The following is a 22870-nucleotide window of genomic DNA, read 5'->3' as shown; positions in this document are numbered from 1 at the left end:
CAGGAGTACATTTGAAGTCACGTGACTAGCGGCTAGCCAATATGGAACTGAGAAGGAAATGGGAGTGTACGCCTGTACGGCCTTGTGGCTAAGTCCATACACTGCCTATCGCCATTAGCAAACGGTCATCATATGTGCGAAGCAGCGTTTTCCAGAATGAAATATCTGAAAAACAAGTACCGAACCCGATTGGTAGACAGCAATCTAGAGTCTGGAATACGGCTAATGGTCTCCAGCGAGTCCCCTGACTTTGCAAGTCTGTCTGCAAACATGCAAGAGCAAGGAAGCCATTAATGGCGATGTTTTCCAAACTTCCTGAAACAATTGCTGTAAAGGTTTTTTGTCCTATATGACGTTTCGTAGACATTTTTTTACATATGTAGACCAGTAAATTGAATATTGTCAGATATATCATACTCTGTTTTAATGTGTAATCTGTAAATTTTTACATAAATCATAAAACATTATTAAGTTTACTTGGACTTACTGGCGGCCGTTATTAAAGTAAAAAGTCTGTAGTGCGGCCGTTATTACAGTAAAAAGTCTGTAGTGCGGCCGTCAATAGCGGAAAGGTTGCGCATGCCTGGTCTACAGGATGGTATTGAGACTAGCTATGTTATATGGGTTGGAGACGGTGGCACTGACCAGAAAGCAGGAGACAGAGCTGGAGGTAGCAGAGTTAAAGATGCTAAGATTTGCATTGGGTGTGACGAGGATGGACAGGATTAGAAATGAGTACATCAAAGGGTCAGCTCAAGTTGGACGGTTGGGAGACAAAGTCAGAGAGGCGAGATTGTGTTGGTTTGGACATGTGCAGCGGAGAGATGCTGAGTATATTGGGAGAAGGATGCTAAGGATAGAGCTGCCAGGCAAAAGAAAAAGAGGAGGGCCTAAGAGAAGGTTTATGAGTGTGGTGAGAGAGGACTTGCAAGTGATGGGTGTAACAGAACAAAATGCAGAGGACAGAAAGATATGGAAGAAGCTGATCCGCTGTGGCAACCCCTAACGGGAGCAGCCGAAAGAAGAAGAAGAAGTTGATAAAAAAATGGTTTCAATTTCTATCAGAAACACTGGTCATCCATCCACTAGGTAAGTGCTCCAAAAACATGGCAAAACAAATGTTGGATCTGTTATATATGTGGTGATGTGTCCACTCTGATAACTCATTACAATGTCCCAGTCACACTGCAAAACTTGACATTGATAGACAGACAACTCAATAAAGGTTTATGTTATATATTGCCTTCCCACAGTGAACCCGTTCTAAAGCACTTTACAAGTTGGGCACACATGGCATATTAACTGACACAGTGACTCGCTCAGCGCTAAAAGACTGAACTTGCACATTTGCTATTTACTGTCCGATCCTTAGCTTAGGCAATACTGCATAGACCAACAGTGGGAAGAACAAAAGAAGCAAAGAGTAGAACTAAGAAGATTTCTTTTAAGTATATATAGCATTTCATTTAAAAAGAGCTACCATGCAATTCACACATTATTCTCTAAAAATAGGCTTTATTTATTTATTTATTTATTTATTTTACTACATAACAGAGATGGGTGGCACAGTGGCGCAGTGGTAGCGCTGCTGCCTCGTAGTCAGGGTACCCGGTTTTGCTTCCCGGGTCCTCCCTGCGTGGAGTTTGCATGTTCTCCCCATGTCTGTGTGGGCTTCCTCCTGGCACTCTGGTTTCCTCCCACAGTCCAAAGTCATGCAGGTTAGGTGGATTGGTGATTCTAAACTGGCCCTAGTGTGTGTGTGGGTGTGTGTGCGTGTGTGTGTGTGTGTGTCCTGCGGTGGGTTGGCGCCGTGCCCGGGATTGGGTCCTGCCTTGCACACTGTGTTGGCTGGGACTGGCTCCAGCAGACCCCCGTGACCCTGCATTAGCATTAAGCGAGTTGGATAATGGATGGATAACAGAGATTTTTTTTAATCAGATGTCAAACTTTGATACAACCCAAACTTCAGATTGGGAAGATAAAGTGGTAAGCAAAAGTAACTCTTTAAGGAATACTAGTGATACGTTCTAAATATCTTACAAAGAAAATTGCAAATCAACTTCTAAACAGGACTCTTGATTTTATTAATTTTGTCCTTCTATTTATTGTGAACAGCAGAGGGCTCTCTTATGCCATAACATAAAAAATAAAGAGGCAAAAACATAAAGGGAGAAAAGGTTTTACAGCAGTAAACTCTAGTGAGAGAGTCAACTTTCGAGGCAACTCGGGCCCCTTCTTCAGGCAAGATGTAACTGAGTTGCCTTATAAGCTTGCATATTGTAATCTTTTTATTTAGCCAATAAAAGGTGTCATTTTGCTTGACTTCTCACTACATTCATAATGGCTAACATGGTACAACACCCTAGTACTACAGCAGTAAACTGGTAATACAGTATTACTTACACAGGGAGTATACAAAGTACAAAAGAAAAGGAAAACAATTAAGACTGGAGATGTCAGTACACCACCTTACACAATGCTGGTCTACTTTACTAGTTAAAAAAAAAATTGACTCCTTGCTATCTTCCTTACATTGGCACTCCTTCTACACACCCTGACCTCTATTCTTTCCATCAAATGAGCTTTTGTTAATTTCTCGCCACAAGCTCATCTACATTATGTCCAGAAGGGGCTTTTAAACTCTGGCCTTAGACTAATTCTGTGTATCTCATGAGAATCACTTCTAGCATCCCTGATGTCATGAAGGAACTCTGGGGAGACATATACCTAGAGCTCTCTGCCAAGTTCAGATGTTCCTGCACCACTGCTCCACACAGTGGTGTAACTCAAGGCAGTTCATCCCCAATGGGCCCACAGTGACTGCACGGTAGTTATTTCACAAGGCTTTATCATTAACATACTAGCCTACGAGATATGAGAAAAATAACAGATTGATGGTGTTTTCATTCCCATGGCACCATACAGCTTAATTATGGCTACTGATCTTATGTAACTGAAATGCTTGCTGTATGTCATTGATGGTGGTCATTTTTAATAGAATTTTAGTTTACTTTCATATGAGGGGTCAAATATATTTTTTGCACTGGGACCCATCAAATTCTAGCTACATCACTGGTGCCATGAGTTCCGCCTAGACGCCAGGTGAAGCTCAGACAGGCTGTCCTCCACAGTGGCACACAGCAACCCATGCACTATATAGTAGAATCTCATGCTGCCCTCTACCAAGATGGGAGTCTTATTCCCCACTGCCTTCCTTTACATAGGACTCTGTAAGGATTTTTTTATTTTGATTTTATCTAAGATGGCCAAGTGCATTTACTCAATGATACAATTGTTCTCCGTGTAAGACCAAATAGAGGAAAGGAAGATCTACTCTAACATGTGAATGATGAACACAATAAGCCATTAAAGCAACTCCACCAACCTAGTATAAACTTTAGTAACACTCCTGCCATCCATTTGCTAAAACTGAAGATGTTTTTGTAAGATACTGTGAACACTAAAAATGTATGTAGTCATCAAGTAATTTATATAACTCTGCACATATTTGGAGATTTAAGCATGTCCAAGGGACAGTGTTAGAACCTTGCCCTCTCTCAGTTTTGAACCCTCTTGTATTTAATACATTTATATGAAATGCTTTAGACCAGCACAGTAAAGTATGCTAAGAGAGAATGACAATGCAATGCATTGTACTTGGCAAGCTTCATTATGTCCCTGGGCTACCCTTTGGTTCTTTCTATCTGATATAATGTTGTAATGATAGATAGTTCAAATCAATCAATCTAAGGGTGAAATTTGGGTTTTTACAGAAGCTCAAGTAAATAAAAAAGCATTTTGACAAACAACTACACAAAACAATTACTACACAAAAACAAAACTAAAAGCAAACAAATCTGACTTGGCTAAAGATAAAAAAAGCAGTCACAATCACAGCGAGTCATTAGACAAATGATCAGAAATATTGGATGGATTAGAGAGATGTTTACTAATGTAACTTTACTATAACATGTTTACAAGGATGCATTCTATATAATTATTAAAAACAGATTGTGCTAAGTTTCACGATTGGGCAAAGTTTATAAAATAAGAGCAATATGGGTGTGATCTATCTCAGTGTCAGCATCTTATAAACAAACTACAATCAGCCATTAGCCACAAAGTAGCATTATTTCCCCATGCCAAATGGTAAAATGACCGCAAGCCTGCCACTGGTACCAAGAAATTCAGAGGCAAGACACTGAAATTGTAGCATCCATGACTGAGAACCAATAATGTTTGCTTTGCCATTTAAATGCACACACACTATGTCACAAGACTGCCGTGAACATGAGACTGCTAGAAAACAATCGAACATCAAATGGGTATCTGGAAGCATCCTAACTACATGCCAAAACCACCTTTATGGGCATCTTTAAACTAGGAGAACTGGAAGTTCTAATTTAGAGGTCCTTCAGCACTGTTGAATTCCTCATCCTGCCATAGAAAGTGACTTCAGCAGCTTTATACAAGAACTTCACTTTGACCACTTGTACTTGTGGGCTTGTTGTCTCTGGCTACTTCTGCACTACTATAGTTTCATTTAACAAAAGCAGACATTAGTCTCTGTTTTCGACTTTTGTCCACACTGCCCCAGTATTTCTATTCCCCGAAAACGGGGACTTTTGGAAATGTTCTCCAGAGCTGTATAATTCTGAAAGCATCAGCTCAGTGTAGGCATGGGAACCTTAATATTATGCAATAGGGAAACATAATGACAGAAACATGTTTGCAACGTTGAGTTCATCTGGTCCTATAAAATTGTTTCATATTTCTTCTCCACTTTGCAATCATGCAGAACAATTAGCGAAACCTAATGACTCCCATAAGATTCCAGTCCAAACCATTACAGATCCCTCACCATGTTTAATAGTTGACTACAGACATTGTGTGTTTAAGGCATCCTTTGGCCTTCTCCAAATGTAAATCTATATGTAGAGGTAGGAGATAGGGTGAAAGAACAGTCATCAGACCATATTACTTTCTTTATAATAATAATAATTCATTACATTCTTTACTGTTCAGGGTTCCAGGTTTTGTGCTTCTCACCCTGGGCTATGCATCTTTGTGCATTAGACTTAGATACAAATGGCTTATGCGGCCTTGTCATAATTTTCAACTGTGTGAATGTCACATTCCAAAGTGGTAGCTGTCAGACCTATTTTATACCTGACATACTGTGATTTATTTACTTTGAACTCCTTTTTGTGTGATGTTTCTGATATTTTGTCTATCACTGCATTATGAAGTCTTGAAAGTTCTTTAAATATTTAGAGTGAGGATGGTGGGTTTAATGTTCCCTAATTTGGGTATGGCAGTCCAAGCTGTTTTAGGAAAACTTGAAGAAAAAGTCTGAAAGGCTGGGTAGACGGAGATAATTGGTGTGAGAAAGTGTTGCTGTAGGACAGAGAGGGGACACTGCATTTGTTATATTGATAGTGGCATAGGTTTGGGGGAATAGGTTTAGGGGTGCTCAGGGAGGCTCCTTGCGAAGTAAGATTAAAAAAAAGTATGAAGTGGAGCACATACAGTATGTGCTCATTGCCTTATATATAAAAATACAAATTCTTAATTTTGTATAATGTTTGATTTGACGTTGTATTTATGGCCAGTACTCTAAATGCATGTGTAGAATGAACTGTAATGAATGTAGAATTAATTGCAATATTTTTATAAAAGATGTGAAATTGTACTCCATGATTTATTATCCTTAAAATAGTTTTCATATATAACTAAAAGAAGAAATACAACATAAAATTGCAGAATTTTCATACCTGAATTGGCCACAGAATGATATTAATATCACCATTTAATCCTTTAGGAGTGTACGCAGACTTCAGGCCACCAGTGGTAAATGACAACATTGCTTTTTTATTCTGAAAAAGAAAGTTTGTGATTAGACATACACAGGCGAGCATCTGACAGTGCAGCCAAGCAACTGCTCTCTTTTTAAGTAGAGTACACATAAAAATAATATAATTACATTTTTTAAATAATCAAGACTCAGTAAAAGCTGCCAATATGTTTTTATTAATACCAACTTAGTATTAATTTTAACTAGTAATAAAATATAACTTTATATTTAAAGTGGTTTTAAATATAACTACAAGTCTAATAATAATAATAATAATAATTAAATACATTTATATAGAGCTTTTATAACTACTCGGAGTGCTTTACATACACAATGGGTTTTCCATCTCATCTGAAGAATGGCACCATTTTGTTAGCATAGATAGAGCCCCCGTCACAGCACTGGGGCATTGGAATCTACACAAAGACCTCCGGTAAACTCCCCAAACCCTCTTCCAGCAGCAAACCAAGCTTTCCCTGTTGGTCTCCCATCCAAGTAATGATATAAATCTCTATTATTATTAGACAACAGACATCTATTCTCTGAACAAAAATATTGACCCACCCCACCCTTATTACATTAAAATTGCATGCAAGCCAAGAACCAGTTAACAAAGAATAAGAACCTTTGTGACATATGGTGGATGGTGAAGTACTCAAACTCAAAAGTTATGTGGATATAAGGAAGATAAGTGACTGGGGTACTAACCAATGATACTATTTCTCTTTTATGTTTTACATACCTATACAAAATAAATTATATTTTAATGTTATTTTTTATAATTTTGCTGTTATAGCTTCATGATACCTTGTCAAGTTTTGTCTTTTCATGTGCTTTCTGAAACTTGCTTGATATAGTACTGAATTAAAATGAGCTGAGACCTATTCAGGCAGAAACTCTTGCCAGGCAGAAATTAACCATAGACTGGATACCAGCTGGGCGGCACGGTGGCGCAGTGGTAGCGCTGCTGCCTCGCAGTTAGGAGACCTGGGTTCGATTCCCACATGTTCTCCCCGTGTCTGCGTGGGTTTCCTCCGGGCGCTCCAGTTTCCTCCCACAGTCCAAAGACATGCAGGTTAGGTGGATTGGCAATCCTAAATTGGCCCTAGTATGTGCTTGGTGTGTGGGTATGGGTGTGTTTGTGTGTGTCCTGCGGTGGGTTGGCACCCTGCCCAGGACTGGTTCCTGCCTTGTGTTGGCTGGGATTGGCTCCAGCAGACCCCCGTGACCCTGTGTTCGGATTCAGCGGGTTGGAAAATGGATGGATGGATGGATGCCAGCTGGACCAAAACACCTGAAAGCAAGTCTTGAGGCAGGACAGTAGAATTGTATTTTTGGAGTAGAATCTCAATGTGGGTATCACACTTTCTTCTATGACTTGTACAGGAAACGAGCGGTTGTGTAGTACATTCATGACTAGCAGGAAAACTTCAATTTTACAACAGCATCAGATATGATTTTAAATGTACTGTATGTAGCTATAGTTTATAGGGATGACTAGAGTTATTCCTAGTCCTATTCCTAGTAAGAACATACAATTTAATTACAATGTTGGACTAAGTGACCTAGCAGAGCAAAACATAGCCAAAGAAATCAACTGCTCGTAAATCCAAAAAAAAGGAACTATTGATACAGCATAGAAATTTCAATTTGTTTGTGACCAATAAGTGTAAATTTTCAACATGTACAGTATCTAAAGATACTGATTTTAGTTCCCAGCTGGTTCGATCTCTTTGTGGGGTTTACTTTTTCTGGCCATCTTTTTACATTGGGTTTTCTTCTGGATACTACAGTTTTTAAGTATGGGTGTGCCTTCCAATGGAACTGTGCCTACCAAGGGTTGGTTTACTGCCTTAACTCTTGCTCCACCTAACACAATTACTGGATTATACCAGTATAATAAATTGAAGGATAAATGGAAGAATAGATATCAAAAGACTTATAGCTGTTTATTAACTTTCAAACAACATCAATTTCTATTCATATGTAATGTATAACACTTTGCTGTGCATACTGCTTACTCAAAGAAGTACTTACCTTAAAAGGTCCATTGTCATGGAGCATTTCAAATGTATAAGCAAATCCTTGTGTGAGAACACGGTCAAACCAGCCTTTCAGAATAGCAGGCACACTGTACCAGTAAAGAGGAAACTGGAAACATATACACAGAGGAAAAAAAAACTTTCAGTGACAGCTACAATTGTTTTTTTTTTCCTCTTGTTTAATAATAATTTAGAATTTCCTGCTGTTAGGACATAGCTCTAGTTATTCTAACAATGTGACTGTGAGCACAAGTAGAAATGCCCTTTCCCATTTTTAAAAGCTTATTTCTTAGTTATTCTTGACTACGGTCATATGATTTGCATCACTAGTTGATTACTCATTATGTCTTAATCTTACAGATCTTATGACCCATCAAGGAACCAGTCTAATTTTATAAATGCAGATAATGAGTCATCTTTGGTACCTGGAAGCAAGTTTTAATTCTGATAAATCTGTAGCATCTCTCTATTATGAAAAAAAACCTTGGAAGGAAACAAGACGTGATATTCTCGAAGAGACACTTACACGTCTCACGAGATGAGTCTTTGTGCGAAGAGATTTAACCACACCTGGGGCTGGAAATAAAAGTAGAACGTTGTAAAGAATTAAAAAATGTTGGCGCGGTACACATGCAGAGCAGGTTAGAGATAATGGAAGTACGAAAATTCAAAAGTCTCAAAAAAAGGATAGTAAAGATCGAATTAGCACAAACAAACAGAAATTATTACTCGGTGAAATAACGGAACAGTGAAAAGAGATTGAATATATTGTTCGGATTTAAACTTTAAGTCGGAGACTTGTAGATCGTCTAATTCATGTAGCCAGCGAGAATTAAAAGGATTCCAAAAACGTTGGCACGGTATGAAGTCTTATAATATGGAGACTTTTAACATGAGATTCTTTCAAGTCACGCCATACTTAACAACTATTTTCAAACAAGACCACAGTCATCTAACCTCAGTCGTGTGAATGCTCTAAGCTCTTACAAATTTTATCAGGACAATAAATTTTATACGTTCTAGATGACACGTCAACGACTAAGCGAAGAAGAAAGAGCATGGACAAACATTTAAAAAAGTCGTTTTATTTATTACAGAGAAAGAAACATATTCACTTACAGGCAGTTATGCGTTGCGTTGTCACAATGTAAGTCCAAACACGGAATCAAAATTCAATGCGATCTTCAAGAATAATTAATTCCAAATTTTGTTTTTACTCAGACTGCTGTCACTGTCCTGCTCCACAGACAGATTGAGGAGATCGTTCCTCCCCCAAACTATGCGACTCTTTAATTCCACCAGGGGGGGTAAACGTTAATATTTAACATTATACATAGTTATTGTCTGTTTTTTTTTTTTTTTCACCTGTATTATTATCATTCTTTAATTTAATATTATTTATTGTATCAGTATGCTGCTGCTGAAGAATGTGAATTTCCCATTGGGATTAATAAAGTATCTATCTATCTATCTATCTTTTAAAGTAAAAGTGAAAATAATGCATATGTAACAATTCCCATGAAAATAACAATCTCTTTAAATTGAATATCTGGTGTGATGGACGGCCGGTAGCTAATCCCGGCCGATACATCCAAGATGCTAGATGGTGTCTTCCCTGCAGCATGGAGGTGCCCCGGATTCCCGCAGGGCACCATGGAGTTCGGCTTCACAGCCCTGCTGGGTGCCATGGGTATCATTGTGGGATGCTGCAGGGAAACGCTGGGATTTCTATTTTCCCAGTAGCCCGGAAGTACTCCCCAGTCACAAGGATGGAGAAATAGAAGTACTTCCAAGCTGAAGAAAAACACAAGTCTTCGTCTGACCCGGAAGTGCTATGGAATCACATGGACAGAAGAACAGGAGCACTTCCGGGTCAAGGACTATTTAAAGGACTGGTTGACACCCAGCAAGCAGAGCCGGAGTTGGGAGGGAGTGTGACAGTGCTGCTGGGTAAGAGAGGAGGATTGTATTGGTGTTACTTGTGTTATTGATTATTTATTGTGTATAGTGGAGGTGGAGGTGCTTTGTGCACATTATTATATTAATAAATTCATTATTGGGACTTTTTACCTGGTGTTTTGGCATATTGTCTGCGGGTTTGGAGGTGCGACAGCGCCCCTGTCACACTGGTTAACCAAACCCGGGGGTGGGCGAGCAAAGTAAGCAGGGGGCAGAGCCCCCTAATTTTCTTTAAAAAAAGACACTGTATCATAAAGGAAATTTAAAAAATTGATTAAGCATTTACTTGCAGACACTGGTAATTGTTGTTTCCCCAATTACCACATATATCTTTACTGCTCTCCGTACACAGTATGTACATCCAATTTATGCATGTTAGATGTGTAAGTAAGTGTGGCCTGCATTGCACTGGCACCCCAATCCAGGCTTGGCTCTTCATATACAATAAATATGTAGAATAGTCTATTATGATGCCCTGGGACCTTTTGCAGCCAAGGGCACACCCCATTTTTTTGGCATCGATAGCCATGAACTGAGAATGGACCAGGGCAAGTGAACAGAAAAGGCAGACTTACTCTGCAAAAGCAACAGCAGAGTTAGATAGATACAGTGGGGTAAAAAAGTATTTAGTCAGCCACCAATTGTGCAAGTTCTCCAGCTTAAAAAGATGAGAGAGGCCTGTAATTTTCATCATAGGTATACCTCAACTATGAGAGACAAAATGAGAAAAAAGATCCAGAAAATCATATTGTCTGATTTTTAAAGAATTTATTTGCAAATTATGGTGGAAAATAAGTATTTGGTCACCTACAAACAAGCAAGATTTCTGGCTCTCACAGACCTGTAACTTCTTCTGTAAGAGGCTCCTCTGTCCTCCACTCGTTACCTGTATTAATGCCACCTGTTTGAACTCGTTATCAATATAAAAGACACCTGTCCACAACCTCAAACAGTCACACTCCAAACTCCACTATGGCCAAGACAAAGAGCTGTCAAAGGACACCAGAAACAAAATTGTAGACCTGCACCAGGCTGGGAAGACTGAAAGTGCAATAGGTAAGCAGCTTGGTGTAAAGAAATCTATACCTATGATGAAAATTACAGGCCTATCTCATCTTTTTAAGTGGGAGAACTTGCACAATTGGTGGCTGACTAAATACTTTTTTGCCCCACTGTAGATAGATAAATAGATAGAAACAACAACCCCCCCAACACACATAAAACCGTCTGGGTTTGATAACAAGAGCTGCTACTGTTAATACAGGCATGTAGGTGGCAGTAAGATGAGGTAAGACCTGCTCGGATTGTGACAGAGGTTTATATTTAAAGGCATTAATATTTGGATATAGCACTGTCACAAATGGAACAGGCCTAAAAGACACCTGATTTGTTGTTTGACGTTACAAGCATTAAGATTTCTTCATCAAAAAGATATTGGTACAGAGTGAATCATATCTGTTGCTGAGTCAGCCATGATGATGCAACTTACTTTCCCCGGCAGTGATATGGATAAAAATCAGTCCACAATAAAATCCCTGGATCACATATTTAGTTTTAATTACACTGTGCTCCCTTTTTCACCATTGCACATTCACAAAAATATCCAGTCCTCCTCCTGCTTTTTCCACTCAGTCTGATTAAACTCATCCAGCAATAAAATATCATCAGCAATAAGAGGTGTAAGCTGGTTGTCCTCAGTTAAATACAAGGAATTAAATTACTCCAGAAATGTGCAAAACAGTGTATCTTCAAATAAATAAGTTAATAAATACATCTTTAAAATATGTGCCATAAAAACCAAACAGTGTTATAGTGTGCAAATAAACAAATATTATAAAATCTGCCATTAGGTCAGTATTGATCCCCTTTAGTGCAGCCTACCGCATCCCCTATCTGCCACCTCAGCTGATCACCACAGACCTGAACTGCTTCCTCCATCAGTCACCACAGTTTCAGATCTGCCACCTCCATTGGTCACCGCAGCTTCCCCCAGGATGCTTCGCCTTAACATGAAGGCCACCACGCTTTGGATCCTCTTCTCTCTGTGCACAGTTCCAGTGGTGTCCTTTCATTCTTTTCTGCTCTCATTAAATTATTCAACAGACTCAAACTCACCACTTCCCAAAACTTCCACATCAGCCATTGTTCCCTTTCAAGTCACTTCATAGCACCGAGGCTGCACATCCTGTCCTCACCAACAAATACCTCCTCAACTGTTCTCCTCATGAGCAATTTCCCTCTCTTTTGGATTTTTTTTTCTTCTCTCTGCCACCACAACAGTCCTCCTTTAATTCTCTTGACAACCCCAGCTACCACTAGTTAATTACTTGTGTCTCTGCCTCATAAGTAACTGAATGCTTTTAAGTGTGCATCGCTTGTCTGCGGTTAAGCCACTGGGCCATGCTTAAAATCGTTAAAACCAATTAATAAATTAACTCAATAAAACACCTTGTGGCACAACTTACCACAGCTATGGTCTCTAATAACCCTGAACTAAATTAAGTGGAACAGAAAATGTTATGTTATGGATTGATTATTACCAATTTAATAGTTACTGTACATTTAGCTGATACCTTTAGCCAAAGTGACATTCAGCTTTAGCACAGACAGGTTAAGTGACTTGCTCTGGGTCACAAAGTGAGGCAGATATAGAAGCTGAACCAACTACCTTTTAATTCAAGGTCCACAGCCTTGGCCAGTATGCCACACTCCCCTACTGTTTGTGCTGTCTGTGGAGCAATGGCTTAGCAAGGCTACCTCACAGCTCCAGGGTCCTGAATTTAATTATCCATCTGGTCAATGTGTACACTTTGCACATTCTTGATAAAAGTCCACTCAGGGCATTCAGGGTCAAATGGTTTTCTACTCAATCACAGGTATTTAGCACTTGCTGTTATTGGTCGGCTGGAGTGAGTGTGACCTGCGATGGACAAGTAGAGCTGGTTCAAATCCTTTGTCTGATGGTCGTGAAATAGCTTCTTTGATTGTTTTAAACCAGTAGCTATCAAGCTCAGTCCCTGAAGGACCTACAATACATGATTGCAGGTTTTTATTTCAAAAAGTTTCGCAATCAGTCTGTCATTGTTGCTTTAAATTGATCAGATTGTTTGGTTATCTGACTTACAAATATTTCTAAGAAGTTTGTAATATTTTCATTCTTTGCCATCGCTTTAAATGATTACAAATCTTGTGTCCTATTCTTTTTAATTTACTAGTTTCTGTAGAATGAATGGATGATTAGCAGTGAGCAGTGCTGACTCAGGTACAAACAATACTGGACGCTAAAAGAGAGCAACTAAATTTACTCACTTTCATTTGTCTGCTAATTAAAAAAACACAAATGAGCAAACAAGTGAGTATAGCATACAATAGACATTGCTCCCCTTTAGCATTTAATGTCAACATTTGAATACAACAAAAGGAGCAAGCACTGTTGAAATTGGTGGATTAAAAACAAAACAGGTAAAGAAAATTAAGCATTTAAAGTTTTGACAAGTATTACAGAACTTAGAATAAGTCATTTAAAAAGGTGAGCTCACTAAACAGTGAGATTAGTTAATGACACACTAATTGAACATTTGGCTGTAATAAAAAGTCCATAGTCACAGATGACTCCCAGGACTGATCTTTGGGACCACTCTTTTAAAAGAATAAATAAAGGAGAGATGTGTGTGGGGAAAAAAGCAATTGTGCATACTTTTCTGATAAGAAATTACCATCTTTCTCAAGAAAAAAGACAACTTTCATTTCCTCAGAAAAATCCAGTATTGGCCTCATTTTAAAGAATTTGTTCACGGAGACTAGATGAGAATATAGGACAATTCTTTATTTGCACATAGATGTGCATAAATGTCTCAGTCCATGAAGTGAGCAATTAATTAAACAGTTCACTTGCTTTTATGCTTTTCTACTACCATTACCTCATCTAATACATTATGTCATCTGACTCTTAATATGCATAGCTATATTATTTCATCCAATCATCTGGTGCCATCAGCATTTTTAGACTGTAGACTGTCCAATTTACCTGAATGTCACCTCACTGAAAGGGGAGTCCTTGACTTAGGGCCGCTTCCTAGGAAGATTCATTGGGCTTTCCCATTAGTTTATCCTCACTTTCCAGGGGGGTGTTCGTTACTCATTTACCTCATTTTAAGCTTGGGAAATCAAGCTGGTGGTTTCTCTAAGATGAGGCTTACCTCACATGCTCAAGCTATCTCAAGCTCAAGTTATCTTCAGTCCTTTTCCTTATGTTTAATTTACTATCACAAAAATTTGTAAAGATTATATATTAAATAAAAATTCTGTAATAGCAGTACCTGTGCCAAAGGATTCTCACTTTATTACATCACCTTTGGGTAGTTTGCCATCCTTAAAAGAGGAACTTGCTGTTGCTGCACTAAATGTAATTAATTTGAGACATTGCAGGCTGCTATTCGTATAGGCTCCCTTGCAGCTGGCTCTGAAGCTACTCATTTACTTGATGGAATGCTAGCTCTTAGCGGTAGTGACTCAACCCCAGGCTGATGCGACTTGTCTGCACCTTTACATAGTCCTCTCTTTGAAGTCCTTGCCCTAATAACTACTTCCAGCTCCTTGCAGCGGCATACAAACTCTTCATGACAACAAGGTGGCCTTTGTTTCTGCAGCGGTCATGCAGTCAATGACAAAGACACATCAGAGGGGGGTTTGGAGCACTTTGTTGTCAGATGGCACAGCCTGGGTGTTGGGTGTTGCAGCAGACAGGCTTATTAAGGCTGCACTTTTGTGTAGTAATCTGTCCATAGACAAATCCAGGTAGACAAATCTTATGTGAAACTGTAGACACAATGGAGTCTTAACTGTTTTCCTTCCCTAAACTGACCCTGCAAACAGTATTCCAGGTCCAGGAGTTCAGCTTTGAGACCTTCCCTGTACAGCTGCTCTGTAATGCTGCTATAACCTGCCTCATCCCTTGCCTAGATAGTCTCACCACTGGCCCAGCTGGACACTGCTGATCTGAGGCCAGTGGCAACTTGATCTACCACTATTTTCCTCAGTTCCATAAGCCAGAAGCTCCACTAGCAACTGTGTATGCGTGCCAAAGAACTTTAGCAATTAGAGAAGCAGTAATGGAGCTGCAAAAGTAGTAATCTCTTGGCTGTCTTCTTTTTCTGTACTAATGCCACAACATGCATTTCAGAATCCCAGATCTCAGCCTTAAAAATCTTTAGCAACTCTTCAGAATTGCCAAACAATTCTATTATGGGTCTCTGCATCACAAGATGCTTTGCTAAGTTGGACTATAGGTCTTCCCCTCATCACACATTACAGAGCTTACACCAAGTGTGAATGGATTCTCACTCTTTTACACAGCCACTTTGGGTATCTCACCCTCTTCAAAAGGACCACTCGCTATTGATGCACGAGATAGAATCATTTGTGACTTTGCAGGCTTGCCATTGATGTGCTGTGAGAATACTAGGCAGGACACCATCACTACTGCTTTTATACAGTTACTTTGTTCACTAGTTTCTATTTTAAAGCCCTATATATTTGAGAAATAAATATATCTAAAGGGGTGTGGAATATTAAATACATAATAGGATTTGTTTCATTTAAGAATTGTTGAAAAATTACAGATTATAAAAATCAATGATATACACAAACACCTTACAAATTGCCATCGCAAGTAATTTTCTATGTGTCCAAAAAGAGAATAAGGTGAGGTCAGGATGTGTAGGTTTATTCTCTTTACAGTCTTATCCCATGTGTTTTTCTTGCTTTTGTAAAGGATGTCGCGAGCCTTAGTAAACAACAGCACTCTGTTATCATCTAAAGAAGAGCAAGCACTTCTTTAGAAAAGTGTGGTTTTCCTTTACTGTGTGTCTGTCATATCTTTTGTGGTCATCTTAGAAAGAATATAGGCATCCTGCTTTTTGCTATTAAATTCAACTGATTTAATTGGTTATTAAATAAATGTCATATTTAACTTCATAAATTTATTTCGCCCTCCAATCTTAAAAAAATGTTTCTTTAATGGTATTTCATGGTTCTTTGCAGAACTATTGCGTGACAAAGCCCCATTTAATTTTGGGAAGGATTAACTTGCATATGAACTTGATTCTTTTTGCTTTGAAAAACTTCCTAATATGTGAAAAAAATTAAATCTTAAAAGGTATGGCAGGTTACCTAGAAGGACATTAACAGATTAAGAAAACCAGGACTTAGCCAATGTTATTGTATGCAGCAAGAGTTCTTTTAAAATCATGACCCATTGGTATTTCAGAAATCTGTTGCCCTCTATTCATGGTGATTTACTTAATGGAGTCTGTAACAGATCTAAATAAATAAAGGCTCGTTCCAGAACCTTCAAATGGATGGGTCTTTTGGGAACCAAAAATAGTTCCCTTATGGAATTACTTTGAAAAACAATGCTAGTACCTTTATTTTTAAGAATGCATCGAAGGATCAGAAACAACACCATATAATGAAAGTCTTCACAAACGATTGCTCTTCGGTTGATTTACAGTATGTTTTATTGCAGGTAACTTCAGAGGTGGTGTTAACAAAGTAGTACTTTATATCCCATCGTAAAGTGCCTGAATAATAGCGGTTTTGGGAGACAAACATTCATGTAAAGTTGCTTGTTAACTTTGAAGAGTCATCAATTTCAGGAAACTCATCCCTGCTTTGTCGCTGACGTTTGGGTTTAACTTTCACTTTCCTGATCATGCATGCCTTAGTTTGATACCATTGGTAAATGCAAGCACAGTTATGATCTTGTGCCACTCGACACTGGGTCATATCGCTATTCTGCCTCAATATAGCTTTACATGTGTTAAAGTTTTGTTAACTGGGTTTTAAATAAACATCTTCAGGGTGTATTCACACTAGGCACATTTATTCCGTACCATGCCGAAGCACAATTGTTCCCCCTGCCTACTCCCCCACTGGCCTGCACTCATATGGCGCTTAATGTTCTGGGCCTGGCCACGCTTTCGTCATGACCATGCAACTTTAAGTAAAGCCAAAACAAGATCCAAACATGGTGTGACAGCATGCATGTCAAAATGATTTTACTTATTTTGTGGTTGTTGTGGAGTTGTGCAGTGCAGGATAACCTTCTACCCTCTTTTGGATTTATTGAGTGTGCAGCACAGCATTTTGCTGTTAATCGTGCTGCACGTCTTTTTACGCAAAAAGCAAAAATGATGTTAAGGGAGGAATCTGCAGCTTCACATTCATGTGTAAGGTGAGAAAAAAAAAACCTGTTTTTAACTCGAAAGATATTGATTGAAATGAGAATTACACTATCTGACTTGTCTCATCATTGACGTCATGTCTGTTTTCCATGCTCAAGCACGTTTAGCAATCACACTGTTCCTGAATGCTACTGAACTGTGCTTGGGGCCAACCTCTTCCAAGTGGACCAGGGCATGGTATGGTTGGCCCAGCACAGAGAGATCACACTAGTCAAACAAACTACACTTTGTGGGATTACATGCGGACAAATGTTCTCGGGCACAGAGCGAATTGCCAATGTGAGTACACACTAAGTCTGACAGCTCAATACCAGCTTCTCCATACTTCTCCACACTAAACCATACTTCACAGATATATACAGTTTTTCATTTAAGATCTGCACGGTACATTGGAAATGAAATCAAATTAAATTAATAAACCAAGTAAATTCAAAGTAAACACAATGATGCTGATGTGCTTTTGTGTAGTATTAGCTTTCCCTGTATTAGCAATAAAGCAAAACCCTATCACATCTTTTCAGGTCCAAAATCTATCTGTCTAGTCAGGGTCACAGCCAGGGAGGGTCCAGGTAGGCCATTCAACAAACTCCAAACTGCAAGCGGTCAAAAAATAAAACAATAAGGATATAGTGATCCTACAAAAACCCATGTATTTTATTAAAAATAGAAAATATACAAATTAAATATGTACTGTGACAGGCGCTATATAGCGCCCGACCTGGCACAGACTGAGGCAGAGGCACGTACTTAAATAAAACACTTTTTTATTTGTCTTCAGCCGTGGGGCATGCCTTCCCCGTGTCCCACCAGCCCAACACAGTCCCAAAAACACTCACAATCTCTACAACAATCCTTCTGGCACCACCACTCCTCCTCAGGCTTAGTCCTCCTCCTCCTGACTCTGGCTGTCTTGAGTGGTGGTGCCTGGCCCTTTTTATATCCCATCCGGAAGCGTTCCAGGTGCTTGACCACCTGGTCCTAACTGCACTTCCGGGTGGGGCTGAAGATACAACCAGCCAGGCTGCTGACTCCATGCAGCTCCCCCTAGCGGCCATCCGAACCTCCAACCAGGCTGTGGAGGACTCCATCTCCCATGGAGCCATGGGCCGGGTTGGGGAATCATTGTCTGCCAGGGAGGCTGCCACCAAGCGTCCCGGGGGAGGTATTGAACTGTCCATGGCTGCTCCCCCGGAACAGATGCAGCAGGGGCATCCCTGCCGGGCATGGAACCCGGCTGTCCATTACAGTACATTAAAACCACTATGCACACATGCAGAAAAAGTTGTAAATTAGCTTCTTTACTCATGGTGATATCTACAGAGTAGACCATAGTTTTTCAAAATGGGCCAAAAGGAGCGAGTAATGATACAACTGTTCCAGAATATACTATTCTGAAAATCAAGAACACAAGACAGGGCTTTCATCTCAACTTTCATTGTTTTGCAATATATTTTTACTGTACCTAAATTGTCTTCTAATTAGTCAGCTCCATTGTGTTGTAAAGACTCGAGGGAGCCATTACCTAATATCTGCTTATATTTTGCTAGTTAACATGCACTCACTACCATTGTAACTTTCTCATGTGATAAAATTTGGTTTTGTGTCCCTTGCGATTCAGAAAGAAAATTAGAATATTAGAGTCAGGAGTAATTAAATTAGGCTGGCAATCTCGATTTGCAGGAGTGTATGGAGCACCATTTGTGCCAAAATGAGATATTAAAAACTTAATTATGAAATCACATGAAAATGTGAAATGGTATATATGAGCCATTCAATTTTGATAAACCGCAACAATGCATATAAAAGCTTGACTGATTGATAGATGACACAACCAAGTTAAAAGAGACCTTGTGAAATACATAATAAGCTATTTTGAATTGTGCCGACCAGTAAAGCTCCACTATGCAATATAAACAGCATTTTTAAGGAAAACATGCAAAAGTCAGATTAAAAGTACAATTTTAAAACAAAATGATGATGTAGAACTTCATGATAACTAGTAATATTAGTATTTTGTATTATTAAATATTATGTTTAATTTTTGTTATTTTACAGGATGTATTTATGAAGTTTAGTTATGGACAAAAATATAGACTGCATTTTGCTTTGAAATTGACATTAATTTCATGCTGTTTTAAGAATTAGAATGAGAGACGTGAAAATATCACTCCCAGGTCTTGAAGGCAAATTCAGATCAGAGACCGGTTTACCCTTTGTTGCACCATATCAAAAAACAAGTCAGGCAACTTTAGTTTATCCCACATTGAATGTTTCTAGTCACTCCTGTACTGATCAGAGTGCATGTCAGGTGAGACAGTCCTCATCAAAATAGTGAGGTGTTTCTTTTGTACCATTGCCAAGTAATAGTTACACCAAACCTGCAACAGAGTGCTGAAAAACTTAACAATGAGCCAGGAGTGTGTGTGTTCCACTAAATGAGTTTGTAGCGGGGCCACATAGTGTTTAAATGTCAGTTCTGAGTGCGTCTCGTTTCATTGTCCCGTTTACTGTTTGTGCATCAGTTTATGGCGTCCCCGTAAAAAGGGGACGGATGATGGAAGGAGACCACAGCCACAAACCTGGAAAACACCTGTTTACAATCATTCAATCACAGCCGTCACAGGATTATTTAAGCCAGCAGGAGGAGAAGTAAGAGAGAGGAGATTTTTCATTCACGACCACGAACCAACGGTACCAGTTATTGTCCACATCGCGCTTGCCAATCCAGTTTGTTTTTCCATCTGCCGGATTTTATTTCAAGGACCTCACCAAGAAAGACCCCGGGGTAGGACTTAATCATCCACCATACACACAAGGATTCACGGTGAGGCTGTTCCATTTTTTCCGGGGAGATTCAAACAACTCAATATCACTAATTCAGTCATCCGCTTTCAGGACAGTTTCATTATTACCGGACTCACGTTCTCATTCATTTTCAGTTTATCATTCATTGTTGTTTTCGTGTTGTGTGTTTATTTGTTACAGGGACAAGGGAGGGTTTTTGTTGTATATATTTGGTGGTGTTTTGTTATTGCTGGGGTGGAGGGATATTTGTATTTATATATGTTTCTATTTTTTGCATGTCTTGTTTTACTTAATACATATAATCTGTTTAATTTTACATCCTGTTTTTGTGCTCATATTTTTCACCGTCGATTGTGGGGGGAAAAGTTTAATTGGTAAGAAGTACGGCTTGATAGTTAGATTATTTCTCAGTTAATTATCCAGGCCACTGGTCTTGGAGGTGTAGCTGCCGGCTGGGTAAAAGGGGTCGGCCGTTACATAAAGTGGTGCCCTCTCTGAGGAATCTAAATAAATATCTATCGCTGTCTGCCTTTAAACATTTTCCCCAATTAATATGTCTATAGTGTGTGCCGAGCAGGACGACACCATTGCTTCGCCGCGGTGTGATGATGGAGTAGCCGGGGCGCGGCACGTCACGGTCAGAGCGTGTTCAGCGGTGCAGGAGGTGGTGGATTCATTGCAGTCACTGTACCTCGAAGATCACCATGGACCTGAGGAGGAATGCCTGGAGGATGTCTCGCCTCCGTGGGAAGATCTGGCGCAACAACTGACCCGGCTGGATGAGAAAGTCCGCGAGGTTGCTGAAAGTGCGCTCGGGCGCGAAGATGCCTTGCGGGCTCGCATCAACAGCTCCCAGGAGGAAGTAAAAGAATATCTTAGTGAGCAAGTTCAACTCCTGGGGCGGGAAATCGTGTTGTGCCTCCAGAGGCGGGATCAACGCTGGCAAGAAACTCTTCAGGGGGAGGTCCGAAGGAGTCTCCAGACGTTACGTCAGTCACCCTGTCATTCAACGCCGTACAGGTCTAGTGGGGGGGGTGAATACATCAATCGGCCCTCTGTTCCTGGGGTGCGCCTTTCCTTTCCCAAGTTGGGGGCCCCTTATAACATCGATGATGTCCTCAACTTTGTGGAAGAAGGGGAGGCGTACCTGGCTGTTAACCCTTTAACCCCAGAAGAGCTTATGGGGGTGATGGGGGCATCCCTCTCGGGGCCGGTGGCTGACAGCCAAGAAGAACATTAAAGACTGGGGATCCTTTCGTCGATTTTTCCTCGCGGCTTTTCTTCCGGAAGACTATGAATCTGAACTGGAGGACAAGCTGCGATCCATGGTGCAACTGCCTTCGCAATCCATCCGGGACTTCGCCTATGAATATCGGGCTTTGTGTTTGAAGTGGCGGCCGGCTATGTCTGAAGAAGAAGTGGTCCGCCGCATTCTTAATGCCTGTAACCCGCGGTTAGCTGGGGGTCTCAGGGGGGTTGTGGGGTCGGTGGAAGACCTGGTGAAGGTGGGCTCACAAGTGGAACGGGACTGGGGAAACTCAAAAACGTACTGGAACAAGGTACAAGCCAGTACACGAGAAACCCAGCCCCTAAAACCCCAGCGAGCCAAACCTTGCCGGTTGGAAGCCGATCTCGCCATCATGCAAGCGAGTACGTCCTTCCTGATCGTCCCAGTGAAGCTGCGGGGGTGGCAGGTAGATGCGGTGGTGGATACAGGGAGCCATCACACCTTAATCCGCTCAAGCATGTGGAAGAAGATTAGCCGACCGACAGACAACTTAACATCTGCCCCGTCTGTCCGATTTGTATTGGCAGATGGGAGTGAACACAGGGCCCTGGGCAAAGTCCCCTTGAGGTACAGTGTACTTTCCACCACCTGGGAGATGGATACGTATGTCCTGGATGACCGGCACCTGTCCGTCCCGTTACTCCTTGGGCTGGACTCTGTAACCACCATGAGGATGACCATCCATCTCAGTCCCAGGGGGTATACGGTGCCAGGGGAAGGGGTATGCGACTTCATTCATAAATCCAAAGAAGATCTGGGCTCGGAATTCATTGGCTTCTACGCAGCAGTAAGGAGTGACGCAAGCACCTCGGGCTGTTCCTCCACAGGGGCTGCCACCGAAGAGGTAAGGCCGGTGCTGAAGAAGTGGGCCGAGGTGTGGACTGAGAAATTAGGAGTCTCCCGTGGAGTTACCCACGTGATCCACACCTCGGACGAAGTTCCAATAAGGCACCGAGCCTACAGCGTTTCTCCACTAAAGAAGGGCATAATTAAAGAACACCTTGATCAAATGCTCGCCGAGGGAATTAATGAACCATCTTCCTCCTCCTGGGCGTCCCCTGTGGTCCTCGTAAAGAAGACAGATGACACCTATCGTTTCTGCGTGGACTACAGGGGGGTTAACAGGAAGACGAGCCTGGACGCATATCCCATGCCCCTGGTTCATGAGATTCTGGAGTCGCTGCAGTTTTCAGCACACTAGACCTCCGCAGTGGCTATTGGCAGGTGCCGATGGACGAGGGGAGTAGGAAGAAGACGGCAGTCATCACCCCTGAAGGCTTGTTCCAGTTCACAGTCATGCCTTTTGGGCTTAAAAATGCTGGGGCCACCTTCCAGCGGCTCATGGAGCAAGTCCTGAGGGGGTTGATAGGCAAGATCTGCTTTGTATACATCGATGACGTCATTATTTACTCCCCTTCTATTAAACAACATCTCCAGGACCTGGACACCATCTTCCAACGATTACATCAAGCGCACCTTACGCTGAACATGAAAAAGTGTACCTTCATTCAACCCCACATACGCTTCCTCGGGCACATTCTTTCATCTGAGGGGGTCGCTGTAGACCCCGAGAAGACCTTAGCCATCCGAGACTACCCCACGCCCACGGATTTGAAATCTTTGCAACGTTTCCTTGGGTTAGTGGGGTGGTATCACAAGTTCATTCCCCGGATGGCTG

General features: G+C 40.7%; 1 protein-coding gene across 1 annotated transcript in view; it reads right to left on the bottom strand.

Annotated features, from left to right (window-relative positions):
- The window catches only part of nqo1 (NAD(P)H dehydrogenase, quinone 1), a 39814-nt gene that overhangs the window by 5697 nt on the left and 11247 nt on the right, over positions 1–22870 (bottom strand). The window contains exons 5-6 of the mRNA XM_028809893.2: positions 7892–8005; positions 5775–5876 (exon numbers count right to left, since the gene is read on the bottom strand). Of these exons, the coding sequence (XP_028665726.2) occupies positions 5775–5876; positions 7892–8005 (216 nt within the window). The remainder of the gene's footprint in view (positions 1–5774; positions 5877–7891; positions 8006–22870) is intronic.

The sequence above is a fragment of the Erpetoichthys calabaricus genome, chromosome 9 (genome assembly GCF_900747795.2).
Source record: "Erpetoichthys calabaricus chromosome 9, fErpCal1.3, whole genome shotgun sequence".
NCBI lineage: Eukaryota > Metazoa > Chordata > Cladistia > Polypteriformes > Polypteridae > Erpetoichthys > Erpetoichthys calabaricus.
This window is presented reverse-complemented; position numbering and strand designations above follow the sequence as displayed.